Source organism: Portunus trituberculatus, chromosome 20 (genome assembly GCF_017591435.1).
Source record: "Portunus trituberculatus isolate SZX2019 chromosome 20, ASM1759143v1, whole genome shotgun sequence".
NCBI classification, from domain to species: Eukaryota; Metazoa; Arthropoda; class Malacostraca; order Decapoda; family Portunidae; genus Portunus; species Portunus trituberculatus.
The window spans coordinates 6142047-6168996 of NC_059274.1; the positions used below are offsets into that span (position 1 = coordinate 6142047).

General features: G+C 41.5%; 4 protein-coding genes across 11 annotated transcripts in view; 2 read left to right on the forward strand and 2 right to left on the reverse strand.

Annotated features, from left to right (window-relative positions):
• On the forward strand, window positions 1-26898 carry LOC123506752 (zinc finger CCHC-type and RNA-binding motif-containing protein 1-like). 2 transcript variants are annotated; one of them, XM_045259050.1, is made up of 6 exons: window positions 1-16; window positions 22150-22647; window positions 22806-23009; window positions 24623-24839; window positions 24947-25087; window positions 26828-26898. In XM_045259050.1, exons 2-5 carry the CDS (start codon window positions 22502-22504, stop codon window positions 25082-25084), a joined length of 705 nt encoding a protein of 234 aa, XP_045114985.1. In that variant the 5' UTR covers window positions 1-16; window positions 22150-22501; the 3' UTR covers window positions 25085-25087; window positions 26828-26898. The 2 variants fall into 2 exon arrangements, with proteins under 2 accessions (XP_045114985.1, XP_045114984.1); XM_045259049.1 differs by lacking the exon at window positions 1-16 and having other exon boundaries at window positions 22137-22647; window positions 24947-25086.
• On the reverse strand, window positions 1480-10451 carry LOC123506748 (PAT complex subunit CCDC47-like). Of its 5 annotated transcripts, none has more exons than XM_045259040.1 (12): window positions 10253-10451; window positions 9178-9495; window positions 8849-8977; window positions 8433-8607; window positions 8094-8218; window positions 7630-7782; window positions 6546-6739; window positions 6204-6218; window positions 5685-5853; window positions 5108-5239; window positions 4498-4587; window positions 1480-3365 (listed from the first exon to the last, which is right to left on the reverse strand). In XM_045259040.1, the coding sequence occupies exons 2-12, from the start codon at window positions 9493-9495 to the stop codon at window positions 3357-3359; spliced, it is 1509 nt and encodes a 502-aa protein (XP_045114975.1). In that variant the 5' UTR covers window positions 10253-10451; the 3' UTR covers window positions 1480-3356. The 5 variants fall into 5 exon arrangements, with proteins under 5 accessions (XP_045114975.1, XP_045114976.1, XP_045114973.1 ...); XM_045259041.1 differs by lacking the exon at window positions 10253-10451 and adding an exon at window positions 10175-10237; XM_045259038.1 differs by lacking the exon at window positions 10253-10451 and adding an exon at window positions 3572-3602.
• Window positions 13584-15043, forward strand: LOC123506751. Its single transcript, XM_045259047.1, has 2 exons — window positions 13584-14783; window positions 14816-15043. Exons 1-2 carry the CDS (start codon window positions 13848-13850, stop codon window positions 14837-14839), a joined length of 960 nt encoding a protein of 319 aa, XP_045114982.1. The 5' UTR covers window positions 13584-13847; the 3' UTR covers window positions 14840-15043.
• LOC123506749 (15-hydroxyprostaglandin dehydrogenase [NAD(+)]-like) overlaps window positions 25209-26950 on the reverse strand; it is a 28539-nt gene continuing 26797 nt past the window's right edge. For all 3 annotated transcript variants that reach the window (XM_045259045.1, XM_045259046.1, XM_045259044.1), the window contains 2 exons: window positions 26338-26492; window positions 25209-26020 (listed from right to left, as the gene is read on the reverse strand). In XM_045259045.1, the coding sequence (XP_045114980.1) occupies window positions 25903-26020; window positions 26338-26492 (273 nt within the window). In that variant the 3' untranslated portion in view covers window positions 25209-25902. The remainder of the gene's footprint in view (window positions 26021-26337; window positions 26493-26950) is intronic.

A 26950-nucleotide genomic window follows, 5' to 3' on the forward strand; every position in this document is an offset into this window, starting at 1 on the left:
TCTCTTCACCTCTCCGGTAAGACACAGCGGTGTAATTTTTGAGGTTTCATTTCATGGAATTCATTTAGACCAAGAGGCAAGGTACTCAAAATGCCTTCTTTCGTAGAGGGCAACCGCAACAGTTTCACTTTTAATACCTTCACATAATCATTGATATCTTCTCCCCTTTACTGTCCAAACAGTGTTTTAACTGGTACAGATACATTTTGAAATTTATGTGGCGGTTTCATTCTAATAAGCATCGTCAATGTACTACGCTCCAAGTAAACTTATATATATATATATATATATATCGTTTCCAATAGGATAAAATGGGGTTAGAAATGCTCGTAGAATGTGATCTAGATCGTAAGAATGTGTATAGTTACGTGAGGTGTATTGGTTGAAAATACAATAATTCCCTGGCGGGATATATAGTGAACTGATTGATGTTCTTCATCACTTTCTGTAGCAAATGCGTAGTTTTCAAGTTATGACTTTCCAACCTATGCCTACCGCTCTTCCCCAACGATTTTGGGGTACCTGTGGGAAATCATGGCTTTTGGGTGGGGGAATATTAAATACGCGTTAAAAAACGGCTCTAAAATCAACAAAAACACATAAAAAGAATCTATGAAAATACATAAACTACACTTGGCGGCGGAGGCGGCGGCTGAGGCGACCGTTTTTATATTATTCATGAGCAACGTTGTCAGCGATTCGCTCTAGACTAGCCGGGGCCGTGCGCCCCTCGGAACCAGGCCCAGGGCCGTTTCTAGCTCTGTGGGGGCCCTAGGAAAGAAAATGTTTGGGGGGGCCCTAGATTTCAATTTTTCGTCGGAGCCCCTAGGTGACTTGGGAAATTTAAACCCCTGGTGGCTTGGGGGCCCTAGGCAATCGCCTTGTCCGCCTATTGCTAGAAACGGCCCTGCTCGGGAGCCCATCTCTAGACTTGCCGTGGTGGGGAGGAACTACGCCTCCCCTGATCCCCCCCTGTTTACTAACTAAATCCTGAACCAAACCTAACCTAACCTAATTTTAACTTGTATACAAAATAAAGTGAATCGTTGGCAACGATGCACGACAGTATCAATTTTCCATTTATCTATTCATTTATTTACTTTATTTATTTTTTTAGTATTGATATTTACCAAGAAAAATTCTGCCATCTTGTTTCTAAGACTTCTAGAAACCAAGTGAGAATCTAGACTACTATAGCACAAACCTGACATTTTTCTCTCCCAATTATTATAATTTTCCTTCTCTATAATGGTCCACATTTTTACTTTATGTATCTCTTGTGTTTACTCTTACACCAAATGTAAAATCCTGTGACATCGCTTTGTTTCTTTCTCCCTTGTATCACACATGTTGATTACAGCCATCAGCCAGTCAGACTACTTGCACTCAGCCATCCACATTTAAGATAATATGGAAATTTTTCTCCATCATTCTTGCACAAATACATAACCAAAGATGAAGGAAATTAAACTCATGCCATTCTTGTGTATGTACTTCATTCTTAAAAATCTCCAAGGGCAGATTTTTTTCCCCAAGGGGAAAAAAAAAAATTACATAAGCAAGGTAGATGCTAGATATTCTTAGGGCTGTGTGACTCAAAGTCTACAGCTGCAGAGAGAGTTACCCAGGTAAACCCTCACATGGATCAAAACTGTTCAATCTTGGTCACTTGGTCCACAGACACTGAGGAGTAACAGGGCCCTAACAAATTGCATTCACAAACACAATAAAATAGATCCAAGTCCTTTAGTAAACAATTCAAGAGTTGATGGAATTGTGATATTGCTTCAAGAGAATAGTAATGTTGGTGCTATGCTTTAATGTAAAGTATATACAATTATTTGCAAATTTTCATGAAGATAAATGTTCCTTAAAATGTAATCATGACTAAAGTCCACATATTGAATTCATATAAAAACTCATTACTACAATGCTTCCCTAACTCCTACTGTGACACTAGCATAGAAAATGCAACCACATTTAACTTCAACATACAGATAGGGTTATTCCTACATGTATCACAGGGAGAGCAACTCATAATGAGAGGCCATTACCACACTAACAGATTGTGTTCACATGTGCACGTAATACTGGCAGGCCCTAACGCTTCATTGTGACGGATGAAAACAACTTTATTAACAGGTGACATCTCACACTGAGGTTTGTGCCACTGCACAATACCTCCCCATGGCACTCAGAGAGACCAGCGGCACATGTGCAGTGAGAGTAGGCACCTGTGCACTCATGGGCTGATCGCTTCATGTAGACTGTATATACAGGCTGGTATTTACACCATATCTCACTGAAGACAACATTGACTGACAATTATGTGACTATAGACTGATCCTTAGTCTACTGAGCTACATACAAATCAGCTCAAGAGTGCAGATATAATCCCTACCACATGTACTTAATGGCAGGAAGTACACTTGGCAGAAAGTGTCTTTACCCCTGGTCATCCTGGATGCAATATGTGTGTGGCTCTTCTAATGCCATGTTACCAATTTTTACATGCCTACCTTTCTTCTTTTTGTAATTTCCACACATATGCAAATTCTAGTCATATATTGACACATGTATGTACAAATGTTACTCCTAATAGGTGTACTGATAAGTCCCACACCCAATTACATGGTGAACTTTTCATATATTTTTTTTCTTTTGTGGGGCAGATGGTTTTATATCATCTCACTTGCATTCCAATATCACATGTTTGTTTGGATTTTTATCTAGTGTTGTTAAGTATACAATGTTCAGAATACCACAAAGGGTAAAGATACTTTTGTCAAGTGACAACTTGTTTTTTTTAACAAGTCCCAAAACTAAAATTGATTAAAGAGGAGCTATACATGTAATATTTTCATTAATTTCTAGGATTCTGGCCCTGATAAACATGCAACCACTACCCATCACTAACTGAAATGGGCACAAGAATTAATCTTTTCATTCATACTGCAGTTTTGCAAAGAAATTACAACTCAGTTAAATAACATTTCAAATCTTAATTAATTACTCTACATATTTTTAGTGATTGCAGAATTTTCTCTCTCTCTCTCTCTCTCTCTCTCTCTCTCTCTCTCTCTCTCTCTCTCTCTCTCTCTCTCTCTCTCTTGAACACAATCACTTCTGTTTTACACATGACAAAACAATAAGCTAAACAGTTGAAGAATACAGCAGCAGAAGATAATACATATGATAAAACTGACCTCACATTTACTTCACAAGATACAAATAAGACCTCAAATTTGGATTGACATCTTCAACAGCTATACACTAGGAATAAATAGTGATGAAACGCCATCAGAGCATCTCTTAAACGAGTGCTTTGCTTCTTTACCATCACCAATTCCAACATCCTATGAAGTCTGAAAAAGAAATTGCATTATTAACTCTATAAGGAAAAATAAAATCAATATATGTAAGCAATTTAAAGTCTGCATTAATTTGTTTTTCATAATCAAGACTACCACACAAACTTGTGATATGAATTATGCAAAATTATAAGCAAAGCTTTCTGCATTATTAGCTAAAGCAAAATCAACAAAAATATACTTCTAATGATCATGCATACCTGTGGAGGGTTCCTGACAATCTCTTCATGCCTGCAAAGATGATGTATAGAAGGTATAAGAAGCTATTTTTTTTATGATACAGAGTATGGGGGAAAAATACTAAGCTGCTTGTCCGTGCATTCCGTGCTCAAGTGCAAACAATGAAGTAATTCACTCTAAGAAGCATAACTGTAAGAATTCATTGCTGGCATATGATAATACAAGTTGTCTTGCAATGAATCTAATGAAATTTACATGTGATTGAATTTTACAAATAACAAAGTAAATCAATGCAATGAAAACAGCTGTTACACAAATAAAGATTAATGTCAATTTAAAAAGTCCTACATAGCAGTGGTACTCAATAATTAATTGCTCTACAAATAATAAGGAATGAAAGTGTTACAACACAACAAACTCAAATAATAAGAGCTAATCTCTAGAGACTTGGAATCAGGCATGAATAATTCTTTAAGAAATGGCTTTAGTTCCTATTGTATTTTCTGAAGCTCTTAAACAGTTTAAGTGTCCACAATTCTGTCTGCTGGGGGGATGACAGCCACAACAGACATGGGCAAACATCATCCACCACTTAATGGTTAACACTCCAAGCCTTTTTTAGTTGGGTGTTACCATCCACAAGACACTATGAAGAGATACTCAATAAATGTCGTGTGCTAAATTCAGTAATAATCCAATACAATATGATGCCAATGATAATACAGATGCATTGAGTAGCAGCATTTCTGTGTCAGTTGTTAGGGAGCTAAGAGAACAAGGCAATCCTTGTTTTTCAAGAGCAACATTTATCTGAAGAGCCGGAAATTACTGAAAGCAACATGCACAGCACACACAAGCAGCAGAAGCTGCCAAGAGTGTGATCAATGAATCAATCATGCAGACAACAGTGAAAGAGAGTTCCATGTGACTCCCTTAACCCTCATACCTTGAGTTGCTTCATCTTGGGTGCACGCCTCTTCATCTGCCGCCGCTGCTCACGTTCTTCCCACTTCCTCTGCTTGTCTGGGTCATCAATCTGTAATGGAAATGTGATGCCATATAAATATTAATTTTCAGTATTACATTTTATACACACACACATATATATATATATATATATATATATATATATATATATATATATATATATATATATATATATATATATATATATATATTATTATTATTATTATAACCACAGAATACCCCTCTTAAGCAGCTGTCACAAATGGACTAGCTTTCCCCAGGCTATCCCTTCAACATCCTGGTGCAGGGCTTGGACATACACTTACAGAGGTGTTCCAGCCTCTTGCAGCAATCAATAAATGGTCACAACCCAGGCTCTGCCTTGCTTCACAGCTGTCATTGCTTGGGTTAACCCATTTGTTACGTGTCAGTGTACAACAGACAAGGGATGAATTCCAACTTTTACAATATCATGGACTGGGAAATGTTTCCCCATTTAAAGTAATTGATGATGTTTACTGTAGGATACTCCTATAAGATAACAGAATGCATACCATGCCCCCATGCATGCCCCCTACCACTGTGCTCACCTCCAGCATCTTCTCACGTTCCATGCGCCGTTCTTCCCGCTTGGCCTGTGCCATCTCGGCACGGGCTGCATGAGTTGCCTTCAAGAATGCCTCCTCCACTCGTGACCGATTCTTCTCTGCCTTGGCCTTACCCTATGGAATCATAGCAGCTGGTTAGACTCCATCAGGTTACTCATCTTACCTTACTAAGGTGTCACATCTATCAGACCACTGGCAGCTATGGCTTGCCAGTCATGTCTTATTATTCTAAGGCCAGTGTGCTAAATGGGAATACCTTATATAATCTGAGCACAACATTTTTTTTCATATGTAAAAGGGGAAAGTTGGCAGGCAACAAAAAAAAGAAAAAAAGGCTCACAAAGTTGCCAGTCCCCATGCAGGTCTAAGGGAGTTAACCAAAAGGAGGAAATCATTGATTTGAAAGGCTCCCCTTAAATAAAGTCAAGTCATAGGAAGCTGGAAATACAGAAATGTTTCTGTGGTATCCATGGCATTTTAGTCATCCATGTTACAATGAGAAAACAATCAACATTACTTTGAAAAGAGTCTCCCAATCAATAACAAGTGTTGGACTTGCCTCTTTGCTCAGCTTAAAGCGGCGCAGCTTATCTGTGACATGGAATACTAATTGCAGTAGTGGCCGCATGCTCTCTATGGCCTCCAGGGAAGGGTTGCCACGCCCGGGGAAATTGAAGCCAAAAACAAGAGCACGGCGCACCTCAGGCAACTTGGTTGGTTGTGTATCTCTGTGGAGTGAAAAGGAAGGATGTAATATTACTGCATGCATACTGTGCCCTCATCTGCTATGAATTAAATTGTCATTACTGTTATAGAGCACAAATCTTACATAGAAGTTGTTGTGCTAATAATAAGGCTTTCATTTTCTGACATATGACTTCAAAAGCAAAAGCTCTGAGTGACTGGCATTCATCATTCATCAATTTTTGTTGAATACAAGGAATACTTTTGAATTAAGAAATATATAATGGCAGCCTCAATGTCAAATACCTTAAAACTTAAAGTTGCAATGAACTACTTTAAATATGCAAAAGTAAAGCCAGCAGGTTGTAAAGGTTAAAAAGCAGCAACATCATACCTTCCTTCCGTTCCTCTAAAAGACATGAAAGTTAAACACAGTAATGTAATGACTGAAGGCTGAACCACTACTATGAACACAAAGAAACCTATGAGGATCAATAATCAGATTTTTTTTTTAATTAATAATGCTTGAATAATTCCTAATACAAGTTGTATCTGCTTTACTTCCACAAAAGTTAATCCTTTTGTGTTCTTTCAAATGATATAACATCAGCTTGTGGTTAATCACAGTTTTTTGTCACAAGGATGGACTGTGAACCATTTGCTACCATACACATAATATACAGAGAAGCAAAGCAATACCAGCAGATTACTCTTCTTGGTCTGCTTCAGCACTTACTCTGGCTGCTTCGGTCCTGAATATTGATCAGAGAAGTGCAAGAAATCAACCATTCCCGAGAACTTATTGAGCACAGCTGTCACCTTGGGGTCTCCCAGCACTGTGGATGCCACCTCTCCAAGCTCATTCATCAACACATACTGGGAGCCAAACCCAAACTTGTCCGCAGACTTCTTCTCTGGACAGAAGGTACTCTGCAGAGTGAACCACACATCACACACTTTAAAATATACCTTTTCCATTTCGGTAGCTTTCCACTAGCTATGGCATAAATCAGATCCTACAAATACAGTTGAAGTTACAGAATCTCAAGACTATCAACCCATTGATCTGCAATATGTTGGAATTCCACATAAATCAGGAAAACAACAAAGTATTTGATAAAAAAAATCCAAAAGATAATTTCTTCAAAATTATTCAAATTAGCCCGATGATGATTAAACTGAGTCAAGCCAGACTGCTAAGACTGTTAAGAAGGGCTTATGTTTGAAGGTCAGGAGGAATATCCTTGACAATGATACCTTCTTCATCAGGATGAGGTCTTTCTTATGGCTTCTTTTTGTGGTCATACTTGCACTCTTTGTATTTCTAAAATATCAACAATCTTCTTGCAGTTTTCTCTCTTTTCTTACAAAAACTACAATATTTCTTTTGCTGTTCAATGCTACTGATATTAAAAAGGAAGCTTACCAATTAACCAGTTTCTAATTTCTATATATGGTTTTTGTAAGTCATCCACTCTTCATTTCTTTCCTTATCCTTGTTGTCAGTGCATTCCCTTTCCCTTGAACAAAGCTACTACAGGTGAAGGCTTAACGACACATAAGGATACATCAAAGACTATATACGGAAAATGAAATTAAATACTTTTAAATGAAAATGTTTCCTAATATTGGTAGAAACTTTACGAAATAAAGTAATCCAAAAGTTTAAGTCTCAGAAGAATATGTCCTTCTCCAATAGCTACCTCCTAATTTCCATTTCAAAAACTTCAAGTTCCCAAAACACTAATACAACCCCAACTAATTGTTAAAAGTAAAAGAAAAACATTTCAAAAATCCTTATATCTGTTGAGCACACTCACAATGTCAGTCATCTCTTTTGAAAGTCTGGCAGCTGTCTTCTTGGTGGCCAGGGCAAACACAAAGGAATCCATTTCATCCAGGTGAACTTTGACCAGCAGCTGGTCACTAGAGGGACGGATGAGCTGGGACACCACTCCTATCATGTCTTGCCTCTAGGGAACACAGACCATATCATTAAATCAGATCACTCAAACTTGGCTGGTGTTACCTGCTTGAAAATTATATTTCTATCATACCATAAACTGAAGTTAATGTCATCAAGATGTATGTATGTATTAGTCTAAATTTATGGAAACTTGACTCATCAAAGGAACTTTATAATTCATATAAATTTGGTAGTTTAATTCATATATAACAAAAACAGAAATGAACTTAGTTTGTCCCCTTGTAAATAGCTATCAATGTGCAAAATACAGCAGTGATTATAATGATATTGATAATTCTGAAAGTTCAGATGACGTACCTTGATAAACTTGAGTTCCACCAGCATGCCCTCCATGTTAGTGCGACCGGAGCACCACAGAGTGTACACATTCTCTGATTCCTTCTGCAGACCTCCACTCTCTGGCACTTGTTTCCCATCATCCCCTGTTGGATAATGACACACTCAGTACACTACACCCACTGCCACATCAACATTCTCTTTCACAAGCAGTTCCTCCCAACAGTTTTCACACTTAGCCATGATCAGCAAAATAGCAATGCATCATTGACCATTCTAACCTTTGTGTATCAGTACGAGAGACTTGGGCCTCACAGCAACATTACAAAACCTGTGGCAAGACCAGTGTACAAAACTCACCAACAAGGGCAAAGTTCTGCTCCAGGAGGTTCTTGTGTGAAGTGAACCAAGCATTGGCCAACTTTTGGTTCTTGGACTTGCCAACGATGAAGTTGATGAAATAGACCACGAGACCGGCAATCATCAGCATCTCAAGATAGAAGCTGTCCCAGTTGCTGCGCAGGTGAAGAGGAACCTGCCACAATGCCATTTTCCATGCATCAGATAGTGTTTCTAATTATCAAAAGGTGCTATTTAAGAAAAGCTAAAGGCAGGAATCAAGTTTATGACAATAAGAAAAACCTGAATAAGGAAAAAAGAAAATGAAGAAAAGAGAATTCAAATTATCTTTACAGATATGACAAGAAGAGAGAAGAGAAGAGAAGAGAAAGAACAGAATCGAAATTTAGAATCCTTCATTAACCTCAATTACTCACATTAGCAATGGTGATCTTTGGCTCCTCCTGTGTCTTAGGCATGCGTGCTCCCTGTGGCCGCTCACTATCAAACCCAATGAACTCCTCTTCATCATGGAAGTGACTAAACTCATCATTCTCATCTTCGTCCTGATTCAAAGATAAACACCAGTCACCAACTAGTTATGAGTTTCACATTTTTTTTATCACACAACAGTTGTCTCTCTTGACATCTCAGAAATTTTGGCACTGATTAGCTGAAGTTTTGTCTTAAAAGGCAAGACAATATTAGATTTTCAACAAGAAAATGGAAATATGTAATACAATATAACAAAAACTAAGATTGTTACCTCTACAACAGCTTCTTCATCCTCTTCTACTTCTGCCTCTGCTGCTCCTGCTTGGCCTTCCATACTTGATCTCCCTCCTCCTCCTACACCACCACCTCCTCCTCCCCCTCCCCCTCCCCCTCCCCCTCCACCACCACCTGCTACACCACCACCTCGAGGACTGGGCTCTTCACTCCCCTGGTCATCATCCTCCTCCATCACTTCCTCCTCTTCATCAAACACCTCAAATTCAGCAAAGTCATTATCCTCATAGTCCTGCGCGCGGCCGCTCACACTCACAGCAGCGGCGACCACCAGCACCAACACTAGGACTCTCATCTGAAACACAGTACACATGCAATTAGTTCATCACATGTATATAATGTACGAGAAAATAACTATCATTCCTTACTGCTACATTATCCTTTATTCTCCATCTCCCTTCCTTTTCCGTCTCCTTGGCTTTGCTTACGTCAGGGAAAGAGGAACGTGCCTTGGATAAGTGAATTTCAATAAGTTTAGATGCTGGCATACACTATGAGGTCGTGCAGACAGACTAAGATTTTCCTGAGATACAAAAGTAGAGAGAAATACTTGTAGCTAACCATAGGCTATTTTTTCAGGGGAAGGAAGCAAGAAAAGCAAATTGGTCAGGCAGGACTTAGAGATTTTTGGAGAGGGATGTAGCGGTTAGCAGTGCCCAACGGAGCAACTTGCACAACACTTGGGACAGGTCACGTGAGCAGGTCAGTGATGGTGTATGGTGACCTATAAACAGAAGACCTAAACACTAAACCGGTTATTTGCCGTTTCCTACGGACCAACGAGGCATAGGGATGAGGCGTCCGCTCAGCACCACTATAAACAACATTAAGGGCAATTATCGCTTCACAAGATGGGCAAGACAGGAAATATTGACAGGGTCAGCAATGGACAGGTAACGGCGGTCTCTTTTATCCTTTCCTGCCGTCTCACTCTGCTAGAAACACGACAGAATATTTCCTTGGACTGTAATTACCTGGCTCTTGCTGTACCTTAATTAAGAAATGCTTAGAACGAACGTAACCAAAGACGCACAGGGCACTCCAACTCTTACCTCAGGCTGGCCCAAAGGAAGACCCACAACACCGGGTTATTTTCACCACAGAGAAGTATGTCGTTAAATATATATATTTTATTTATCTATATGCTTGGAAATTTAAATAAGAAATACTTTTGTCACTAATGATCCCACATGCTGACGAATTTGTCATTTGTGAAAGCAGGAAATGTTGCAGACGCCTTCCAACATGGCTAGGGATCTTATATATAAACTTATTTTTTCATTAATTTTGTAAAATCCACAATGACAGTTGTAAAAATATTATAGTTATTTTTCTCATTTGAATTTTGAAAGCATCTCATGGTTTTATGAAATTGCTTATGATGACATAAGCCTTCCGGTACATACAAAGAGGTTGAATACTATTCATTCTCCTTATAGGTACGCGAACACTTGACTCCTTGCCAATCCTAGCCATATAATTTCTCAGTAGCAACAACTGGTAGCCCCACACCAGATGATACACCAACAAACAGGGTACACTCACATGTGTATGTATGCATATATGTAATATGTATGTATGTCAGCTCCTTACTTGATGAAGCAGTTTTCTTACCTATAATTCAAACAAGAGTGATATCTGCCAATTGTCATTGGCTACAACTGCTTCTGACATAACCCAGCTTGCCTGCCAGCCTGCCATACACACCCACCTTTCCGTCCTTCTCTCACTCCCTCTTCTCTTCCCCCGTGCTTGTCATATCTCATTCACCCGCCTCTCTCTCTCTCTCTCTCTCTCTCTCTCTCTCTACGAGAACAGTATAACACACACACACACACCCTGGGTGACCAGTAGGCGACCATGGTGAACACGTAATCGCTTTTAGATAGGGATGGCAGTTTTGGTCCGAGTAGTACTCGGTTTACTCGGTTTTGGATTTGAGTGAGTACTACTCGGTTTACTCGGTTTTCATAATTCAATTACATGTTCAATTTATGCGTTGAAAATGTAATACAGGCCTTCAAACTAAAGACTAAAGAATTTTTTTTCGGTATTTTATTGGGGAAGAAGGCGGTGCATGCCGCACAACCACCCAGACATTAATGGAATAGTCCAATTCCTAAGAACAAGCCTAACAGTGCCAACAGTCCAACACACGGGCTTGGGTGAAGGAAAGAGAGACCTGTACGAGTACGCGACGAGTAGGCTTACTCAGTCAGTTCACAGTTGGCAGTTAGTAGTGGTGGGCAAGTACCGCTAATTTCAGTACCGGTACGTACCGGTGCAAAAGAAACCGTTACCGATACTATCGGTACTGTACCGGTACACACACACACACACACACACACACACACACATATATATATATATATATATATATATATATATATATATATATATATATATATATATATATATATATATATATATATATATATATATATATATACACACACACACACACACGTGTGTGTGTGTGTGTGTATTGAAATGCCAATTTAAATATCTAGCATTTATCATTTCTATCTACATAAAGCAAATCACACAGCTCTTTTATAAATATTTTTGTAAAAAAAAAAATAAATAGATTTATAAATAAAGAACACACGGCCGTCTTCATAATATATTATGGTTCCCTTTTAAAACTGATGGAAAATACCTGAATTATAGCAAACTAACATGAAAAAAAAAATTCGTAATGGTATGAATTGAGTGGTATGCAGCAGCAGCAGTAGTAGTAGAAGTAGAAATGCAATGGGGAAGGCTGGCTGGGTGACTACCGGGCAACCATAGTGAATTACACACACACACGCTAAGTACCATGAAAGAAAATGAGACACACACACACACACACACACACAGCCACTTTCCCCTCCAAGTCCTATCCGAAGATCGCTCTATGAGCTCTGAGCTTGCTCCGTAATGGGGAAGGCTGGCTGGGTGACTACCGGGCGACCATAGTGAATTACACACACACACACACACACACACACACACACACACTAAGTACCATGAAAGACACACACACACACACACACACACACACACACACACACACACACACACACACCCACCCACCCACACACACACACACACCCACCCCACACCCTCGGGCCTGGAGCCAGGTATCGGCCTGGGTCCAGCCGGGGTGGGGGTCGGCCCTCCCTTGATGACGTCACATATATTCGTTACGCAAATCATTTTGAAAATGAGGATTCCCAAAAAGGCAGCTGGACACGAATGTTATAAAAATTCTGACTCGTTATCAATCGAAACTAACTTCTAAAATACAAAAACATTGCCGAGAAAAGGAATAATAAAAATAGCTCAAAAATATACTAAATAAAGTATTAGAACTTCGACTTGCTTAAACACAATTTCAAAGCCCACCAATTTCATTCAACTGAATCGATAACGTTTTTCAAAAATTATGACTATCATTTCGATATATCAAAACCTGGCAACTCGCCCTATTAGAAAAATAATATTTAAAAATGACGTTGTTTACAATATTAACAGGACTACATATCATTCTTAAAGTCCACATCTTTAACTTCTCAGGAGCCTTGCACACTTTTCTCATGATAAACCATCTTTTGAAAACACAAACACTTCGCTACAACCTCAAATAAAAAATCACAGATAGCGGAGGTAAAAATTTTAGCGTATTTTGGCCCTCCCATTCAAGTCATAAACACCCTCTACATCACCGTACTTCACTCAACTCAAGCATGGAAGACACGTAAAACACTGCGAACTATCATTAGAAACCCTTAAAAGGCACTTGTGACTCGAAATAAATGAACTGAGACAAATATAAATAATAGTGGAAGTCGAGCATCTGGGACCGGCATTTTGGGCGGGAGCTGGTGATGACGTCACAGCCTGGGGCTCGTGACGTCATGGGTAGGCCCTTCTTCTCGCTGAGCCTCCATAGCACACAAATCAGGTAATTGCGGATATATCTCAACAACTGACAAGAAAGATTAGGCCTATGGGTCCACTTTGTGACCTTTCTGGCCTGTAATGAGTGAGAGATGAGGTAGATGATGGCTGAGAGAGAGGCGGCGGGTCAGTGGATCGGTTTGTTTACGTTTTCAAGATTTGAATTATTTGTTGTTTTATAAGTATGTGCAGGTGTTAGTTCACTGATATGTTGTCCTGGAGGTTACCAACGTTAGGTTATGACATGGCACCACCGTGAAATGATGAGTTACACCAATATATTACTTACGTTAGCCAAAGACTGCTCGGCGGCGGCTGTCCGTGTCACTAGAAGGCACCCACACTCCACTGTCCACTTTGTGTCCTCAACCATGTTTAAGTAGTTAACCTCTGATTACTGAGAGGCTACACACACAATATTCTCTTCGCTACTATAGATATCACTATTATCGGTATCTTCATCTCCACCACTCTGTCCCTCACGGCCAGGGCCTTGTCCTGCCAAGTGCACGGACTGGTGGGCAAGTTCCGGTACCAGTACCGGTAATACTGGTACCAGCCTTAACGGTACTGTACTGGTAAAATTTTCCGTACCAGTAAATAGCCGAAACGGTACTGAGCACGTATACAGCGTGACTGACGAGAAAGAAAGGGTGTCTGAGGATAGGATGTGTGAATGTGAGAGGATGGGATGTTGGAAAAATGGAAGACCTCAGCAGGGAAATGAATGTATGGAATGTAGAGGTAGTCTGTGTAACTGAAACCCAGCTAAGAGAGAGAGAGAGAGAGAGAGTAGAACTGGAGTCAGAGAGTTTTAGAATGATAGGTATAGGTAGGAGTAAGCAGCAGAGGAAGGGGGGAGGGGTTGGAGTAATGGTAAGATTAGATGCAGGCGTGGACATAGAGGAGATAGACGTAAGGGAGTGTGAGATGAGTGAGGATGTTATGTCAGTGAGATTAGAGTATAAGGTAGGCAGGGACAGAGAGAAAATAATATTAATTGTGTGCTACATGACCGTTGAAAGAGCAGAAGCGAGAGCTGAGAATGAAAGAAAATATAGGATTATTGAAAGGCTGGTACAAGAGAATAAGAATGAAAGAGTAATTGTGATGGGGGACATGAATGGTCATATAGGAGTATTGGGTGAGGAAGTAAATGGGAATGGACAAGTGTTACTAGATTTTGTGGAGAGGAATGAGCTTGAGATTTTGAATGTGACCATGGCAGAGGGTAGAGTGACATGGTGTGGAAAGGAAAGTGAATCTGTCATTGACTACATGGTGGTCAACGACAAAGCGAGGGAACGAGTAAAAGGCATGTGGGTGGATGAGGAGAGAAAGATTGATGAAGCGAGTGACCATAATGTTATGGTATTGGAGTATGAGTGTGTGAAGGAGAAGGTAAAAGTGACTACACAGGGGAAGGGAAGGTGGAAAGTTAGAGAGGCAGACTGGGATAGTTTTAGAGAAGCGATAGAGAAGATGGAATGGATGACTGGTGAGAACGGGCCACAGACAGAGAGAGGAGTGGATGAGTATAATAGGAGTCTAGTTAGGAAATTAACCATAGCTGCAGAGGAGAGTATTGGTAGGACAGAACCAAGAGGTATAGGGAGAGAAAGGAAAGGGAAGAGGTGGTGGAACAAAGAGATAGACAGGAAGGAAGAGATAGAGGAAGGAAAGAAGGCAACTGAATAGGAGATGTAGGAGCCTTAGAAGGTACAGACAGAACAGTGAGGTAGAGAGAATAGAGTATGATTGAGTGTGGGAAGAGTATAGGAGTAAGCAGCAAGAGGTGAAGGCATTAATCAGGAGGGCCAGAGGGAATGAGGAGAGGAAAATTATTGAGGAACTTAGGAGAAAGGGTGAAGAAGGAGGTAGGGAATGGTATAAATTTTTAAGAGGAGAGGAAGGTAATAAAGTAGACCATGTTGAAGAGTTAGTAGTGAATGGAAAGAGAATTAGGGAAAGGGAGGAAATGATTGGAGAGGTAGAATAGTACTGGAAAACTATTAGAGGAGTGAATGAGCCAGCTAGGAACTTAGGAAACATCACCCTAGATAGGAAAATAGAGGAAGGAATGAATGAAGAGATCAGTATGGAGGAGATTGAGAGGTATGTGAAGAAACTAAAGAGAGGTAAGGCTCCAGGTATCGATGGAATTCTGAATGAATTTTACAGAGAGGGTGGTCGAGGAGTGATTGAGGGGCTGCATGAGCTGTTTGGAAGGATTTGGAGGGATGAAAGAGTGCCTGCAACCTGGAATGAAAGTAGAGTGACACTTATTCATAAAGGAGGTAGTAAAAGTAGGAAGGAAATTAGGAACTATAGACCAATAGCAGTGTGTGATTCAGTGTGTAAGATATTCTGTGGTGTGTTGAATGAAAGACTGAGTGAAGTGATAGAAAGAAATAGGGTAATGGGTGAGGAACAGAATGGGTTTAGGAAGGATAGAAGAGGTGAGGATAACATGTATGTAGTAAATGAAGTGATAGGGAGAGCGAGAAAGGACGGTAGGAAGAAGTATTTAGCTTTTCTAGACATAGAGAAGGCCTATGATAGAGTAGATAGGAGAATGCTGTGCAAGGTATTAGAAAAAGTTGGGGTGAGTGAGAAGATAGTGAGAATCATTAGGAGTATGTATGAGAATACAAGAGCGGTGTTTAGTATGGGGGATCTGGTGACTGGATGGGTGAGTAATGAGAGAGGAGTGAGACAAGGCTGTGTTCTTTCCCCTTTACTATTTGGCCTATATGTGGAGGAGATGGCAGCGAGAGTGAGGCGAACAGGATTAGGAGTGAAAGTGGGGAATGATGTGCTGAGCATTCTCCTGTATGCAGATGATGTGGTGGTCCTTAGTGAGCACCATGCAGAGCTGCAGGAAATGCTGAATGCTGTGAGTGAGTATGGAAGGGATTTTGACGTTAGATTCAGCAGGGAGAAGAGTAAAGTATTAGTAGTAAATGGGGATGCATTAGACAGGAACAGGACATGGATGCTGGGTGGGAGGAAATAGGAAGAACAAAGGAGTACAAGTATCTGGGTATTTGGGTGGATGAAAGAGGGTGTGAAAGGACCAAGCAGGAAAGAATAGCACGGACTAACCAATGGGTGGGGAGGCTAGGTAGTGTAGCACGGTGCAGGGCAAATAAGTATGAGGTAGTTAGAGGACTATGGAAGGAGTAGCTATCCCCAGCATCATGTATGGTTTAGAAACAACAGTGTGGACTAGGAAAGACCTGAATAGGCTAGAGGTTCTGCAGAACATGACAGGCAGGATAGCGTTAGGTGCCAACAGGTATGTGGCAGTGGAGGCGATCAGAGGAGATATGGGATGGAGTACATTTAGGAAAGGTTAGCTAAGGCAGTGTTGAGGTATAGGGTTAGACTGCAGAGGATGGATGGGAGTAAATGGGCAAAAAAGGTGTACGAATGGAACGTGTATGGACAGTGGGCACAGGAGTCGTTTAATATAGAAATTTGGGTGGGTGAAATAGGAATGCTTGTTAGAGGAGCCATAGGACATGGAAGTGTAGATGCGAGTAAGAGAGAAATCAATAGGCGTGTGGAAGAGAAAGGAAAAGCAGAGTGGAGGAGGGGGATGAGTGAGAAGATAACGCTAGAATGGTATCGGAGAAAGGACCGGCCTAGGCGTGAAAGTTTTTATGATGGGAGCCGAGGGGGGAACTGCTGTTCAGAGCCAGGACCAAGTCCCTAGAGGTGAACAGCAGGGTGTATAGGTGGAAGAATGGAGGAAACAAGGTGTGTGAGGTATGCGAGAGGGGTGTGGAGGACACAGTAGAACACTTGATGCTGGAGTGTGAGGGGTATGGGTGTGCAAGAGACAGGATGTTAGGTGTAGTGACAGAAGAGATAGGAGTAGAAGCATGTAGTGAGATGAGAGAGAGGAATGCTAGGGAATGGATGGAGTACCTGCTGGGGCTGTGTGTTGAGAGACAGGTAAATGGTCGGGTGATTGAGGGTGTGAAAGATTTCTTAGAGAGTGCCTGGAGGGAACGTATGAGAATGATTGAAAGGCAGGGACCCCTCAGGGACAGGGATGGGGATGGGGAACAGGTGTGAATGTGATGAATGATGAGGGAGGGGAGGGAGGGAAAGCTTTAATGCTTCAGACTTCCTGCCCCACTCTCCCATTTCCAGGTGTGTATGGGAGAACGCCGATCCAAAGGCTACACCGACAGCAAATGCTGGGTGACTCCCAACTCAAGCTCAAGCTCAAGCGGAGGCAGTGAAGGCTGCTGAAGCCAAGAAGATGTGTGTGGCAGTGGTGGGTGTGATACGTCGACCAAGAGAGGGAGAGAGGTATGAGCGGCTGAGGAGGAGGACAAATGCCAAGATCCAGGAAGAAGTGCTGAAGCTGAAGCTGGACTGGTTGAGGAAGAAGATGGGCAACGTCAGCTTCATCGACCTGGACCCCGTCTTGAGGGAAGGCATGGACTTCTTGCCGGATGGGGTGCACCTCAATGAGACCGGCAACAAGAGGATGTGCGGACGGCTGCGTGAGTGGGTGCGCGCAAGGTCTACGGTGTGTGTAGATGCGGCCTGAATGAGGAATGGATGTGCACCGAAGCAAGGAAGAGAGGACAACAAACAGGCAAGGTCATGTATGAAATTTGGTTGTTTGAATGTTAGAGGATGGGGCATTGGTAAATTTCAGGATGTATGCAAAGAGTTGAATGAATGGAGCCTAGATGTGGTAGGTATTACTGAGACTCACCTGCGGGATGTGGTGCAGATAGAAGGAAATGAGTTTGTGATGTTAGGAAAAGGACGCAAGAAACAGGAGAAGCTAGGAGGAGGCGTAGCCCTGCTCCACAGGAAGGTGAAGAATCTGAGAGTGGAAGAGCTGGACATAGGAGACAGTGCTGAGAGTGAGGACGTGTTAGCTGTTCGAGTGGAGGGTAGGAATGAGAGTGGCAGAGCTGAGAGGATAGTTGTAGTGGTAGTGTATATGACAGTGGAAGGCGATAGAGCAGTTAGGGAGAATAGTAGAAAATATAGTGTTTTGAAAAAGGTTGCAAGAGATTATGCTGGAGAGAGAGTGATTGTTATGGGAGACATGAATGCTCACGTAGGCATGTTAGGTGAGCAAATGAATAGGAATGGTGAGATGCTGGATGAGTTTGTGAATGAGATGAACTTGGAGAATCTGAATGAGACCCTGGCTGAAGGACGAGTGACTTGGTGTGCGAGGAACCAGGAGTCTGCGATTGACTACATGCTAGTGAATGGGAGAATGCGTGAAATTGTTGACCGCATGTGGATAGATGAAGATGGGATGATTGACATAGTCTCAGACCATAACATGCTGGTGCTAGAATGTAAGTTGAATGGAAGAGATGGAACAAATGCCAAGGTCAAGAGGAAAAAGTGGAGGTTGAGAGATGCAGGATGGGAAAATTTCCAGGTGGACTTGAGCGAGAGAAGATGGGAGGATGAGAGCCTGAATGGTGTGGATGAACTGAATGACAGATTTGTAGAGAATGTGAAGAATGCAGCAGCCAGTCAGATAGGGTATGTAAGAACAAGTGCTAGAAAGCATAAAAGTAGGCCGTGGTGGAATGATGAGATTAGAGATGCTAGGAAGGAAAGGAAGAGACTGAATAGGGTGTGCAGACAGTTAAGAAAGAGGAGACATGAGAGTGAGGAGGCTGAAAGTGAGTACCTGAATGCATGGACAGCGTATGTGAGTCAGCAGCGACAAAGCGAAAGATAATGAATGCTAAAGTTAAATGTGAGAAAAGTGTGATTCAGTCCCTTAGAGAGAAAGGTGTGGAAGGTGGTCGTGAATGGTACAGATTCCTGAGGGGTGAGGGGATGCCTGACAGTGAGAATGTGGAGAGCCTGAAGGTGAATGGGGCAGTGGTGACTGATAAGGAAGAAATGAGAAGGGCAATAAAAGAGTTTTGGGAAGAGATTGGAGGTGTAGGTGAGGTCTTTGATGTGGGTGAAGGGCGTGTGACACTGGAGAGAAAGGATGCAGATGAGTTGAATGAAAGGATCAGCAGGGAGGAGGTGGAGAAATGTGTGAAGAAGCAGAAGAATGGGAAGGCAGCAGGGCCGGATGAGATACCTTATGAATTGTACAAAAATGGAGGAGAGGTTGTGATTGATAGGATGACTGAGTTGTTTAACCAGGTGTGGGAGGAGGAGAGAGTGCCGAGAATGTGGAATGAATGCAGGGTGACCTTGCTGCATAAGGGAGGGTACAAGAGTAAGAATGAGTTGAAAAACTACAGGCCAATTGCGTTAGTTAACACAGTAGGAAAAGTGTTCAGTGCAGTTCTGAATGAAAGATTGTGTAAATGGATTGAGAGAGATGGAGTGTTAGGTGAAGAGCAAAATGGGTTCCGTGTGGACAGGAGAGCTGAAGACAATATGTTTGTGGTGAATGAATTGATTGAGAGAAAGAAGAAAGATGGTAGCAAGTTATACTTAGGTTTTCTAGACATAGAGAAAGCATATGATAGGGTGAACAGAGAAATGCTAGGTAGAGTGCTAGAAAAGATTGGGCTAAGTTCAAAGATAGTTAACATAGTGCGAAGTATGTATGTGGATACAAGAGCTAAGTATAAACTAGGAAATGTAGAGACAGACTGGGTGAAGAGTGAAAGAGGAGTTAGGCAGGGTTGCATATTATCACCAACCCTCTTTAGCTTATATACAGAGGAACTGGCTGCTAGATTGAGGAGAATGAATGCAGGTGTAAATGTGGGGAATGATAAGATATGTGTGCTCTTGTATGCAGATGATGTTGTTATGAGTGAGTCGGCAGAAGAGCTTCAGAGTTTGCTTGATGTTGTAGATGGGTATGGAAGAGACTTTGGAGTGAGGTTTAGCAGTGAAAAGAGCAAGGTAATGGTTGTGAATGGGTCAGAGGATGAGAGGAACTCAGTGTGGAGACTAGGTGAGAACGAGATGCAACAGACAGATGAATACAAGTACCTGGGGATGTGGATGAGTCCGGTTGGCTGCGTGAAGACAAAGAATGAGAAGATAAGCATGGTGAGTCAGTGGGTAGGTCGGCTAGGAAGTGCAGCAAGGATGAGAGCGAGTAAATATGACGTGCTGCGAGAAGTTTGGAAGAGCGTGGCTGTTCCGAGCATCATGTATGGTATGGATGTGACTGCATGGAATGAAAGTGAACTAGAAAAGTTAGAAATAGGGCAGAATAGAGTTGCAAGAATGGCACTAAATGCACCTAGATATGCAGCAGTAGAGGCCCTTAGGGGAGACATGGGTTGGAGCACTTTTAGAGAAAGGTATGTAAAAGCGACCCTAAGGTATAAGGCTAGGTTAGAGCGAATGAATGATGCTAGAATAGTGAGAAAAGTGTTTCTGTGGAATGTCAGGAGTAGCAAGTGGGGGAAAAGTGTGTCAGGATGGTGGTGAAGAGTGGCCTAATAGCTAGTTGGGCTTTTCAGCAGGTAGAAGGAAGGCACTTAGAGAAGGACTGGAGTATGATAGTTAGAAATGGAGAGGGTAGAGAATGGGGTGTAAGGAAGTGGAGGAGTGAGATAGACAGAGTAGTGAAAGGTGTGGGACTGAGTGACTGGAAGAATAGGATTGAGCAAAAGAGTACCTTGGAATGGTATAGAGAGAAAGAGGCCCCAATGTATGAAAAGTGGTATGATGGAAGCCTGGGTGGGGATCTTCTCTTCCGAGCTAGGGCACAGTGCATGGATGTGAATGCAAGGAATTATAGATGGTCTGAGTCCCGCAGCAAAGTGTGCCAGATGTGTGACATGGGGGAGGATGAGACGGTGGAGCATGTGGTGCTGGAGTGTGTGAAGTATGCCAGAGACAGGTATGAGATGATGCAAGTGGTGCTGAGGGAGCTGGGGCATGACAGAGTGGAGATGACAGGAAGGGAATGGATGGTGGTGCTGCTGGGACTCTGTGGGAAGACGAATGGAAGGATGATTGAGGCTGTAAAAGAGTTCCTGGAGAGAATGTGGCGTGCTAGATGCAGGAACTAGTGGTGTGAAAGATGATGATTGTCCTCCTTGTTGTTTGTGTTTTTTCGTATTTTCCTTACAGGCGCTGCCGATACAAAGGCCTGACGCAGAAGTCATTCCTAACATCGATCACCTGTGCCGGGACTCTGCTGCTTCCTACCGAATGAATAAGCAGCAGAGTCCCGGCACAGAGGCTAGACGGTACAAGCGTCAAGCGGTACCGGAAATGATGCCGATACATTCAGTCGTACCAGTACAGAAGCGTCTCGCCGAGCTACCGCGGCTCGGCCGGCGGTCGGCGGAATGAGGCAGCGGCCGGAAACTGAAGAGAGAGAGAGAGAGAGAGAGAGAGAAAGAGTGGTATCACTGAGTCAGTTATCAATGAGTATTGACCATTGACCACAATTATTTTGTTTTTATTATCATGAGTACATGCATACATACATACATACATACTACATACACAAGAAGATAATCAATATGATGAAAATTTGGTAATGCATATATATGCATATATATATATATATATATATATATATATATATATATATATATATATATATATATATATATATATATCACAGACAGACAGACATAAAATGATGCAGCACTATGCCACGGTTGATGAAAAATAACGCCACTAACTACCCCTAACGGCCTCAGCCGTCAAGGACGAATGAGCAAATCTAAAGGGATGCTGACAGTTGACTTGACACCTTCCTCACACAACTGAGAGGCCCCGCGTTCGATTCCTAAGCGGGATGAGATAATTTGGGCTTGTCTAATATTCGTACACTTAATCCTATGTGTAGTAGTAGTAGTAGTAGTAGTAGTAGTAGTAGTACCAGTAGTAGTAGTAGTAGTAGTACCAGTAATAGTAGTAGTAGTAATAGTAGTAGTAGTAGTAGTAGTAGCAGCAGCAGCAGCCATAAAAAAAAATGACATGTCACTTTCGTGACCTGAATTATAGGTAGGACAACAGTGAAGTACGTACCGTTGAAAAGACATTATCTTCCGACTGACAGGTGACGGCAATAATAACAAGCGGACCGCGGAGCGCAGACAGACGTGGGTCTCCTCATACCAGCACCCATGCTCACCCAGTAGTGAATGGTTACCGGGTATCAGTCGAAGGTCGTGCCTCGCTTCCCGAGTGGTGGTTTGGCAACCCCGTGTGGAGCCGAAGGGTCGTCGCAAGGCACCCCCAACCCCCGTGGAAAGGCCCATAACTATAGTAGTCACTAGGCCTCACAGGCCACACCCTCACTTAGTAAAGTAACCATACTTGGGACCTTTACCCAGAGCTGCTCTAGTGTAATAGTCGCTGAAGGTGATGAAGGACACATAGATGGCCTTGGCCATTGGCTATGTGGTGTGATGGCTCTGGCGGCTCCAAGGCGGGGAGCCGGCCGAGGCACCTCCCTAGCCCCGAGCAGTAGCACAGTTTATGTATCCAATCTGCCTTTCTCCCTCACCAACAATGACCTCACAAAGATATTTGAAAAGTTCGGGAAAGTCGTCAGGTGAGCTGTACCTTTCTTTTGTGTTTGATTGCTTTGTTTTCATAAGTTGTACTTGTGTATGAAAGAAGTGTCCTGCCACCTGCATTTTGCAAGAGATGTTTAGTGCATGGTATGAGATAAAACTACATCATATATTTTATGTTGTAACCATTTTCCAGGGTAACAATTCTGAGGGACAAGGAGACCCGCAAAAGCCGTGGTGTAGCGTTTCTGCTTTACCTGACCCGAGAGGAGGCCCAGACATGTGTGGACAACACTGATGGCTGCATACTCTTTGGTCGCACAGTGAAGGCAAGCATTGCCAAGGACAACGGCCGTGCTCCTGAGTTCATTAGACGACGAGAATATCCTGACAAATCAAGGTGAATTTTTTTTCTCATTTATCTGTCTGTCTATGTCAGGGATACTCAACTTCTTTTAGTGAAGGTCCAAGAACACAGTTTTCTATATGTCTAAGGTCCGAATGATGATTTTAGAAATTGTCGTGAACTACTTCATTAAGTTGCAATGCTTAATAGTTGCAAAGCAAGTGTCCTGTTTTCATCGTGGATGTTTCCAAAAACCAAGAGAGAATGAGAGAGAGAGTGTGTGTGTGTGTGTGTGTGTGTGTGTGTGTGTGTGTGTGTGTGTGTGTGTGTGTGTACTGGGGTCCACACAACAGCTATCGACGATCCGGATTTGGACCGCGGTCCGCCAGTTGAGTACCACTGGTCTATGTCCTTAGGTGCTTCATTTCCTCTGGAAGTATTCTTCAAGGGGATGGCCACAATAGAAATGTCTCCAATATCTGGATGTCCAATAACGGAAAGGAAAAAGAATATGATAATGGATGACTAAAAAAAAAAAAATACATGTATGTAATAGTCTTAAGTAAGTAGAAGATAACTTTCCTTTTCCCTTCTATATGTTACCTCCTAGCTCTTGATGTAAGGTATATTTGGCTTTAGTGGTTACTTGAACTTAATATGTTCCAAATAGTTGTTCCAGTATAAAAAAAATTTGAAATATGTTCCAAATAGTTGTTCCAGTATAAAAAAATTTGATTATTGATACCTATAAATCAGGTAATTCTTTCTAATCGTAGCAAAACCTCAAGTTTATAAAAATTTCAATGTATTTTTTATAATATTGATTTATTCATACCATAAATGAAGGCTGGTGATGGATAACATAGAAGAGGAAGGGGAGAAGGGTGGGGAGGAGGAGGGAAGTCATCGGAGGACTAGTCATTATCCATGAAAATGTCTTTGTAACTTTTCTCCTGGTGTGATTCCTGTGAATCCAATAGTGGAGGGCTGTGGCTCACTAACACTTCCACTCTCACCATATTCCTTATTTTCATCACTAATATGCCTCTTCAGTGCCATCATAAGTTTCTAAATTAAAAAGCTACCGATAACACAGAAGAATGTTGTATTTCTCAAGACTGCGGCAGGACTTTGGATGTGCACCGGCATCTGGTATACTGGATTACTGGTATTACCAACAATACGGTATCAGAACGGGACACTGGCAGCTGCGAGAAGGGAGAGGACAGAGCTTTAAATGTTATCAAATGTGCGGCCGTTTGATTACCAGATGTTTTCACCACTGTTAATGTAAGTTTATAAATGAAAAACTACAGACAGAATGCACAAGAATGTTATTCTGATGACCATGGCAGCACAACTGGTGGAGGGAGGCGGAGGAGAGGCTAGGGAGCCTTTGTTCACAATCATGTGTGTGGATGTTTGATTGTCAGGTATTTTTTTAAGTATTAAATTGAACTTTTGCATTCGAGTATTGAAAAGTTTGACTATTCAGATGTTCAAGTGTTGAGTCTCCACTTCATTATTAGTTATTGTTGTTATTATTATTATTATTATTATTATTATTATTATTATTATTATTATTATTATTATTATACAATAGTAGGTTTTATACTTATTATTTTCATCCCTTTGTCTTGCTGCTATTGAGATGTATTTTTATGCAGGTGCTACGAGTGTGGGGAATTTGGCCATCTGAGTTATGCTTGCCCTAACAACTTACTAGGGGACCGAGAACCTCCAAAGAAGAAGTCAAAGAAGAGAAAGAAGGAAGCTGAGTCTAAAGCAAATAAGTTCTGCAAGTCAGGGGACACAGATGAAGAGGTAGATGAAGAGGAAGAAAACTTCGAGGACGAATCTCTGAGTGCAGCCATTAGATATCAGGTGGGTCTCGGCCTCAGTTCTTAGGAATTATAACAAGATGATACTGAATAGATCACTATAGAGATAAGTATTTGCTCAGTCAAGTGTATTTTACATTATCTTTTCAGCAAGAATTACGAGAGGCAGAGACCTTCCAGGAGAGAATCTCTGTTGGGCATCACTTGAAGGAAACAGAGGAGAAGCATAAGGCAAAGATCAAGAAATCTTCCTACTTCAGTGATGAGGAAGAACTGAGTGACTGCTGAAGGTGAGTAGTGTAGTAGTGCTGAATTAGTGAAAGAAATACATATTGTGATACTCATGCTGTATGGGATTTCAAATCTTGCAAATTATTCTGAATTTGATGTGGACATGTATTAAAATGCAGTCTGTTATATAAATAAGTTTATTGCTTTATACTGAACAATATTACATTGATTTTGTATGAGATGGTGTGCCAGTTGAGTATTTCTTCCATATTAACAAAAGTAAACAATGAAATGCAGTAATATATTTTACGTTAGACCAAAATCTTCTCCATGCTGTAAAATGAACTTTGATTATCTGTTGTCACGATTACTGCAGCTGCCACATACATGGGCAGGACAACAACTTATGTCTATATATTAGAACTCATGCATTGCGTATAAAAATATATAATGTAACTAACATAAAAAGAAAACCCTATAATGACAAAGAGCTGCCAAGCTAATTCAATGGTGGAAAATTTTAGCCATAAACTTCATTAGATAATGACACATCTATCTGTTAGCACCTTACATGCCTATGCAGGCCTCATCAGATCTGGTGTTGTATACAACATAGATTGTCAGCTTATTATGCCTGAGTGATGATGGTTTTGTTTATATGTCTGTTCCTAACACTGCATGGACACCAGGGGTGTTGTCTGGACTTAAATGAAGAGGCATCTCACACCACCTGTGCTTCAGAGCAAAGGGTAGAATGGGGCAAGACTATTGAGGCAGTTTTAGAGAGAGCAGGGATGTGTTTTCAGCTATGAACATCCCCCCACCCATATGTCTGTCTCTCCTTGGCTGTTTCCATGCACTGTGGAGGTAGTGATCTAGGAAGGGACGGGAGCTTCCACGTAGTAGGGATCTTTTTCTGCTTCCACGACTAGACAACCTCCATTGCGTCCCTCCTCCAGCAGCTTCACCAAGCCATTGGCCACAGTCTCTGCACTGGGGGAACAAAGAGACTACAGTTGAACATTATTGTGGCAATGACAGACTTGGTTACATTTGGTTATTATAGTAAAGGAATATCAGAATCCAAGCAGTTTAATTCAACTAAGTGCCTCTCTTCTGGATGAATGTATACATCTTGTTGGCAGTGGTTCGAGACTGAATTAATTTTATTTCCTCAAATCTTGCCAGGTTTTAGGTGTTTATTGCATTATCACTGCAGTATGATGTTTATGATAAAAGGTTAATTTGTTCAAGTGCACATATATATATTCCATTAAGGATGTTCCTGGGTGGGCTCCCAGTGTACTCACGTCAGGTCCTTGAGGCCGGATGCAAACTTGGATAGGGCTTGCACTACTTCCGGAGAGAAAGCTTTCTTCATGGAATTTACCAGCAGTTCTGTCTTCACTAAGCTTGGGCACAAAGCCTGAACTTTCACTCCACTGATCTTTAAGTGGAAATCATGCTGTTGAAAAAAGAGAGAAAAATTACAGTTGTATTTCTGATCATGTTTGATAAGTTCAGTCCCCACATTTATAAAATATTGCACTCTGCATTTAAGTACCGTGATATGTTTTGGCTCATTTCATCATAAATGTCACCATGGTGACATTCATCATCATCATAATCAGTTAGTATTACTTGGTAATTTTTTCATATATTTTGCTGGCCTGCTGTCAGCCAAGTGACTCAGAGAGAGGCATGCTTCTTGGTGCATGTGGCTTGTGTTCTCTTCCTTTTTGTCTGTTCTAGAGACAGTTCAGTAACTTGCTTTTAAAGCTGCATTTTGTTGCTCCCCAGCCAGCAGTTTCGGTGGACAGCTCGTGGAAGGTACATTTATTTTGTACACTCACAATAAAGCAGAAACAGAAGTCTGTGTTTCAACTCCTTATATATGTATGTACAGTACATAAGGACAAATAC

Bases quoted from the DNA above. Each gene is read 5' to 3' on its own strand.
- LOC123506748 (XM_045259040.1), bottom strand. From the start codon at position 9,495: ATGAGAGTCCTAGTGTTGGTGCTGGTGGTCGCCGCTGCTGTGAGTGTG. The intron at 8,978-9,177 runs GTAACAATCTTA...TCTTTGAATCAG, and splicing joins ATGAAGAAGCTGTTGTAGAG to GACGAAGATGAGAATGATGA. The intron at 5,240-5,684 runs GCAAGTCCAACA...ATGATTCCATAG, and splicing joins GCTTTAAGCTGAGCAAAGAG to GGTAAGGCCAAGGCAGAGAA.
- LOC123506751 (XM_045259047.1), top strand. From the start codon at position 13,848: ATGGAAGACCTCAGCAGGGAAATGAATGTATGGAATGTAGAGGTAGTC. The intron at 14,784-14,815 runs TGGAACAAAGAG...GAAGGAAGAGAT, and splicing joins AAAGGAAAGGGAAGAGGTGG to AGAGGAAGGAAAGAAGGCAA.
- LOC123506752 (XM_045259050.1), top strand. From the start codon at position 22,502: ATGGCTCTGGCGGCTCCAAGGCGGGGAGCCGGCCGAGGCACCTCCCTA. The intron at 23,010-24,622 runs GTGAATTTTTTT...ATTTTTATGCAG, and splicing joins GAATATCCTGACAAATCAAG to GTGCTACGAGTGTGGGGAAT. The intron at 24,840-24,946 runs GTGGGTCTCGGC...TTATCTTTTCAG, and splicing joins GTGCAGCCATTAGATATCAG to CAAGAATTACGAGAGGCAGA.